Here is a 7,192-nt window from a genome sequence, read left to right on the forward strand (position 1 = left end):
GTTAAAGTTCACACTGCTTACAGAGAAAACAGCCGTTTCTGTGGCCTTTCAGCCAAGACTTCTTGTCTTGCTATAGGTTTCCAGGGTGCACATCTGCAAACAGTTGTTCTTCATACTGCACTTCAGGTGGTCATTCCCTCCCCCAACCACCTGTGTAAGAGCTGACATCAGTTTATAATAACTTACAGAAAAAAATTACCCTAAGTTTAAAACTGCCTAATGCTCATCTCTCCAATATGGGCATAACCAAAGTTATCAACTAGAACCCTCCTTCTGGTATTCCAGGAAAAGTCTCCTGGAGAAAGGATTCACAATCAATACACAGTATGACTTACACTCATCCTTTTAGTCAATGAAGTGAAAATGTAACTCCACTAAGATGTTAAACAACAGATGCTTCAGCCCCCAAATTATTTCAGATTTCAAAATATACCAAATTTAAACAGCTACACCAGTACCTATGAGATCAGAGTAAAGATTATGAAAAATGTAAGAATCTGAAGGAAACAAGCTGTCACTTACGTGATCATTTCACAGATCCTCCAGTTTCTGTTTAAGCTGAGAAGGGTTGCCATCTCCTCTTTAGTCAATTCAAAGTCAAACACCTAGCAAGAGAAACAGCTGAAATCACCTCTTTGATCAAATCAAATCAGAAGCAAGACTCACAAGACTGAAGAACACGTTCACATCAGGAAGGGTGCTGGTTAGAAATGATAGCTTCACAAGACAGGGAAATGAAAAGAAGTATCTTTGGGTTTTGAGACTCTGTTGGCAAAGGGAAGAAACAAACAAAAACAGACTGCCAGTTGCAGTTACATGTGCCGGCTGTTCCAGGATGCTTGGTGAGCACCTCAGTGCTGCAGAATACCTCTATTTGTGGAAGATGCATTTCTCTCCAATTCCAAAGAAACACGTGGAAGACTTCCACATTTCAATAAATCCAGCTATGTTACTTCTGAAACCTTGATGTCCAATATCAGGAAAAAGCAATGTGGTTTACTGACACCAGGACTCTTCCCCTAAGATCGCTTACTCTGCTTTTGAGGAATGTTACTGCACTTGGGCTCCAAGCAAGCCCTGCCCACCACTTCATCCACAAGTCACAGAACAGGAGACACTAGGTAACGTGACTGATATGCTTATCAGTAAACTGTTTCCAAGAGCTCTGTCTATCTTTTCTCCACCTGTAGTTTTCACTGTAGGCCTAGCTTCCAGAGAAAAAGCCCAGTCCTCTTGCCTGAGGAGGACCTGGGAAGGATCACCGATTGCTCTGCAGGGAGAAGCCATGCCACCCCTGAAGGGCAGCACCCAGCTCACTCCTAACGACTCACCTTGAAGTTCTCCACAATGCGCTGTGGTGTGACAGACTTGGGAATTGCAATTACATTTCTCTGGATTTGGAAGCGAAGCAGAACCTGCAGGAACAGACAACGGAGTCAGAGAGAGGATGGCTGCTCTGGAGGAAGCAGAGCCTGTTCCAACAACTGTTCTCCCTAAGCAATACCCGGTTCTGCAGAGCTGCATTTCAAATCATTCCCATCCTTGTGGCCCAGGTAGTGCTTCCTGGAGAGCAAAAAGGGAAGTGGTGAAGGCCCAAGTGGAAGGCCTCCTTTCCCATTCAGTTTTGGGACAGTCAATTCCTTTTCTTCCCACCTGAGCTTTTAGCAGTCTATGCAAGGCTTTCATTTTCTGCAAGGGGACTTAAGCAGGAAAGTGACATCTCAAGATGGTTCAAGAAACTCTTCCTGGCTGAGGGCCAAAGAAATAGTAGTAGCATATATTTGTAAGCCACAGAGCCTGCAATCAGCACTGCCTGTTAACACCACGAAAGAGCATCACAGGGAACAGTGATAGAGCCTGCACCTTCTCTTCAGACAGTTTCCTTACTGGCTGCACTACAGGAAGGAGTACCCACTGTCCAGAACCTACCCACCTGTGCTGGGGTTTTGTTGTGCTTGGCTGCAATCTCTTTGATCTTGGGGTCATCCAGAAGGGAAGGTGCATCTGGCTTAGACCTACACAGGAAAAAAAAAGGAAGAAATGGCAAAGAATCACTCCTGAAAGATTCCACCTTGCATGAGTACTTAAAAAATAAATACATACACACCTGTGCCATTACTCATTCAATTAGTCTGAATGTTTCAAACCTAACCCACACACTAACCTACTTCAAAATTACCTGTCAGGGCGTCCAAGTGGACAGTATGCTGTCACAGTGATCCCTTTGGACTGGCAATAGTTGATAAGTTTCTCCTGGGAAAGATATGGATGACACTCGATCTGCCAACACAGAAGCAGAGACTGTCAGTTGTACAACTACTGTAGTGTTCTGATGCTCCAGAGATGTTTTTTCTGAATCCTAATCGCCTAGTTACAGGCTGCTTTCATCCTACCCTGCATATGGTCTATGTGACAATACGAGACTGTAATTCTATAAGGCACCAACTTTTATACTGAGTCCTTATGTGTTTTTTGGGTTTTGTTCTGAGAGGCCTTATAAAAGTCATTGATTACCACCAGAATGATAGCTTTTGTCTGGATTCTTTATCCCTCCAGAGAGAATGCTTCATAGGAAAATACTCCGTTCAACAAGGTGAGACAACAAGGAAATATTCTGGTCCTTTTTGTACCGAGAAATATCCAGACAGCAGAATTTACATGACATACTGTGTCTACTTTGCTCTCTCTTTTTCCATCTCCTCATTCAACTGTATTGGCTATTCTACCAAAAAATCAAATCCCCTTGGGGTACACATCAGACTTCCCCATACTCCTGCATTACCCACCAAATGTGCCCAGGTCCTTGAGCAAAAGCAATCCCACAAATGGGTTTGCCTTTGCCTGAGGCAGGAATAACCCAGACTGCTTTCCCCAGCATATTTTTAATGTGCACTACAGGAACTTTATCCGATTCCACAGTACACTAGAGTTTTGATTGGGCAGGGCCAGTTCCATTCAACTGTAATCAGATCTTTATAATCCCTGGAATATAGTCACCTGCAGTCACTTTGCAGCTACCTGGTTATTTGCAGGCTTGTGCTTCAGTCCTGGCTTGTTCAAGATTCTTTCAGTCTGTTCACGGTTAAAGTTGGAGATTCCAATGGCTTTTACCAGACCAGCATCCACCAGTTCTTCCATGGCCTAACAGGAAGAAGCACAAAGTCAGTCCAGTGTATAAGACATGACCCAAATACATTCTTCTTGATGTGACTTGTGTCTCTTCATACGAAACGCAAAGTAATTGTTGAGAATTGCCAGGTTTTTGATTCTCAAGGGGAAAAGTGTGTACTGTGCCACGTCTTCTACTACACCAAAGCCCCAAATCATTGCTGAGACTGTGAAATTCACCATGTTACACAAGGAAAAGATGATTCTAACTCTTGTGACAGCACTGGAGAGCTATGCCCTAGGAGTATGGCAGGATCACAACCTAAATGTCTTTTTCTGCAAAATCTGTTTGAGCAGTTCAAGAACTGCATGAGAACTGTGGTGAAGAAAAATCATATAGTTACGGTCAAGTAAGTAACTTTCTAACCTCAGTCTGGTCTGCAGCTCCACTGAAAGTGACTGGGCAGCTCAGTAACTTGAGATGCTAATCTACAGTGAATAGGAACAACAGCTTGACTAAGCATGCACATTTTTAAAAGCTACCACATACTTTTGTGATTTTTTTCCAACTAATTTTGCATACATGCATGAGCCATTCTGTGACTGCTGAAGCTAAACACCACAGAAGACATGACTCTTCCACTATGGCTGAACTTACCTCCCATGTCTGTAGAATATCTGTGTTGCTGGGTATAGACATGCCTTTGTCATCTGTGGGAAACAACTCCTCTCCTGCCTGTCAATGAGAGAGAAAATGCTTGAAAATCTGTTGAACAATTCGCTTAATACCGTGAGAGTTCACAACCACGACAGCTTAAACTTCTAGTGCAGGCAAGAACACTTAATTCTCATCTACATTCAGTCATTCCTTCCTGAGGAGTGTGCTGAAATTAAGGCATTTTTTCAGTGACCATTCCCATAAAGACATGTTTTTCTGCTAGACGCCCTCTGCATGACGACTCACCCAAACACATGGAAAAAAACCACTCAGAACTATAGCCTCCAGTCTCATACATGTTCACTTCATGTGTTGTTCTTTTGTGCCCACTTAAGATGAACTGGTTTGTTCTTTTTGCAGAAGGGCATCGAGAGACCTAGTTAGGTACTAGTAACATGTAACTTTGGTCTACATAACACCAAATCTGCTGAAAAGAGCTATTACGTGCGGTGACAGTTCTTCCATGACAAAGCTCAGTGTAATACTAGGAAAATTAGAAGAGCTTGTGTACAAGTTACAAAAGACACCAAGACTGAACTGCATTTAAACAGCTGTTTGCTACTGTTACCATGAGACAATTTCATTTTCATGGCTTTGTTAACATAAAGCTAAAATAAGAGTATGAAATAAAGATGAGCAACTCAAAAGCAACAGGTAGGATGGAGACTGATCAGACTGTAACAGGATAGAAAGGCTAAGACTAGAAATAGTCAAACTGAGACATCAACTCCTTCACTAATCTGTGAAAGAGTTTAGGCCCCCAAGAAGTCTCGCCTTTTGAATTCCTGTCTCAATGCAACAACACTAAGGCAGGGTCAACAACAAGCAAGGTCAGCTCAGTCTGTACTGTATGATGTACTTGGTGATTAAAGAGAGAAATGGAAAAAAGAATTATTTTCTCTTGCTCTGTATTTCACACAGAGGAAAATTTCTGACAGGAAGCAAAGTGCAGCCCTCCTTCCCACAAGGAGTAATTTTCAGATAAGCATATACTAATTAATAAAAGAAATGGAGAGCAGCCTTCCTTATGCTTGCAGCTGGGGGACCTGCCCCTAGTTTTCAGTGGGTGTGCAAGCATCAAAGGGGTATGCAAGCAACAGTCTCAGGGCAGAAATCAAAAGCCTGGCTCATGTGGCTGGAATAATGCCAAGCACCAAAGCAGTGCTGGTACGCAGGACAGACAGGTGGCCGTCTTTCTCAGCCAGAGCAATTGCTGGGCTGTAAAGCCCTATAACTCTCTAAAAGCCATGGTCACAGGAAACAAAGCCAAGGGCATTACCACTAATGTACCTTCAAACCAAAAGGCCAGTGCATGAGGTAGAGATCCAGGTAATCCACCTTCAGGTCAGCAAGAGTCTTCTGGCACGCTCCCTTCACCAGAGGTTTGTCATGAAACGTACACCATAGCTAAAGAATAAAAACCAAGGCACACCGTGACCTGCTGGGTTTAAGTTCTCAGGTGATCTCCTGCACAGGACAGAAATGCTCCATCTTTTTTGAAAGGCAATGTGGAACAAGGCCATCCTAGCGCTCTTCAGGGGGGGCTTACTCTGTGATGGGACTGGCCTATGACACTTAATTCAGTATGTGCAGTGGCAGGACACACAGTCAGACAGATCAGTAGTAAAAACTCCTATGCAAGGTCAGATGTGTGTAGAAGAGGATGGTTTAGCTCAAGAATGCCTTCTGTCAGATTTGACCATTTGCACATTTCCTGTAAAAACTTCAGCAGGCAAAGCCATGAAAATTTAAAACAAGGTGTAAAGAAGGTTGGCACCAACCTTTACCAAGGTAAGGAGCAAGCTCAGAATCAGCTAAACAGCCTGTTTTCCTTAGTAAGCAAGGGAAAGAAAACCCAGCAACCACACCTTCCTTGGGATGTGCTGAGCAGATTACACTGTCCCAGGGTGCCCAGAACCTCATCTTCACACGGCAGAGACACTCCTTTGGCAGGACTGTGAGCCTAGCTGCTGAACAAGCTTGAGGAGCTGCCAGGCTCATCTCCTCTGCTGTGCTTTAGCAGTCAGTAAGGTGCCATTACCAAACTGGTTCTGCCTCTGTATCAGTCCATGACACCAACGTGGTCTCAGACCTCTGCATCACAGATTTGCTTGGTGCTACCTAGCCCACTCTACCTTTTCCTGCTTCCCTTCTGCACCAACTACTCTGCAGATGGCCTCTTCTCACCTATCTCACCAGGATGCTGGGTCTCCTCAGCACAGTGCCAGACCACAGCAGGGTGTAGACGCAGTGTATCCTCCCTGACTCTCTGTGGAGAATGGGTTGAATCAGTAAGCTTCTATCAGGAGTGACTTGAATGATGTTATGAATTGCTTTATCCTACAGCATAAAGTTTGCCTCCAGTACTTAAGCTTCCTACTGCGAAAATACTATAGGCAAAGCATTCCCCCATCCCTCCTCCGGGGTGGAGGATCATCAGACCCTTACCTTACTGACAATGAAGAGGTCATCTCGTTTCACAGCACCTTCCTTGATTTTTTGCTGGATCCCATCCCCAACTTCCTTCTCATTCTGGTACACGTAGGCGCAGTCAAAGTGGCGGTACCCAACATCGATGGCAGCCATCACTGCGGCTTCCACCTTACCTGGGGGGGCCTGAAGGGAAAAAGGGTATGTGTGACATGCCTTGATCTGGGATTCTCGCATGCTGCTCTCGAGGTAGCAGGACGGGAAACAGACACATGAAGGGGCTTTAAGAACAGCTTCACCGTAAAGCTGGGTCTCGTTTTAAGCACGGGCACGGGAGCTCACACCCAGCCGCAGCCGTTCCGCGGCCGCCGCGCTCAGCCCCGCGCTCCGCCGCGCCGAGGCCCCCCCGCCGGGCCGCTCCCCAGGGCCGGGCCGAGGCCCCCCCGCCTCCCCCGCCGCTTCCCCGGGGAGCGGCCCTCAGCAGCTGCCAGCACGGGGGGCTCAGCCCGGCGGAGGGGCCTCAGCCCCCGGCGACCCGCGCAGAGCGCTGCGCTGCCGCGGGGGCTCGGGCTGCTGCGAGGGGCCAGCGGGCAGCGAGCGACCCTCGGTGCCAGGCGCCGCGGCGGCCCCGCCGTGCCGGGCGGGGAGCCCCGGCCGGGGGCTCGGTGGCGCCGGCAGCGCCGCGCCCCCCCGGGAGCGAGAGGCCGCGCACGGCAGCCCCGGGCCCCGCTGCAGGAGGGCTCGCCGCGCCCGCCGTTACCTTCCATGTGCCCAGCCCCAGGAGGGGCACCTTGGCCGCGGCACCCAGCCGCGCGTAGCTCGCCATGGCCCCGCCCGGCAACGCGCTGCCCGCCGAACGCTCCAACGGCGGCGCGTCCCACCGCGGGGCTGCCGGTACGGCCCCTCCCGGGGGTGGTGCCCCCCGCCCACCGCGGT

The 7,192-nt window shown here is 47.6% G+C and overlaps 1 protein-coding gene across 2 annotated transcripts in view; it reads right to left on the minus strand.

The window, feature by feature from the left end:
• LOC130149991 (aldo-keto reductase family 1 member B1-like) overlaps positions 1 to 7,174 on the minus strand; it is a 28,032-nt gene extending 20,858 nt beyond the window's left edge. The window contains exons 1-9 of one of the 2 annotated variants that reach the window (XM_056340385.1): positions 7,017 to 7,174; positions 6,275 to 6,442; positions 5,117 to 5,233; positions 3,767 to 3,844; positions 3,019 to 3,141; positions 2,180 to 2,280; positions 1,934 to 2,015; positions 1,332 to 1,415; positions 523 to 605 (exon numbers count right to left, since the gene is read on the minus strand). In XM_056340385.1, the coding sequence (XP_056196360.1) occupies positions 523 to 605; positions 1,332 to 1,415; positions 1,934 to 2,015; positions 2,180 to 2,280; positions 3,019 to 3,141; positions 3,767 to 3,844; positions 5,117 to 5,233; positions 6,275 to 6,442; positions 7,017 to 7,082 (902 nt within the window). In that variant the 5' untranslated portion in view covers positions 7,083 to 7,174. The remainder of the gene's footprint in view (positions 1 to 522; positions 606 to 1,331; positions 1,416 to 1,933; positions 2,016 to 2,179; positions 2,281 to 3,018; positions 3,142 to 3,766; positions 3,845 to 5,116; positions 5,234 to 6,274; positions 6,443 to 7,016) is intronic. The other variant, XM_056340384.1, reaches the window with a different exon arrangement.
• Between the last annotated feature and the right edge of the window lie 18 nt (positions 7,175 to 7,192).

This window comes from Falco biarmicus, chromosome 5 (genome assembly GCF_023638135.1).
Source record: "Falco biarmicus isolate bFalBia1 chromosome 5, bFalBia1.pri, whole genome shotgun sequence".
Classification (NCBI taxonomy): Eukaryota; Metazoa; Chordata; class Aves; order Falconiformes; family Falconidae; genus Falco; species Falco biarmicus.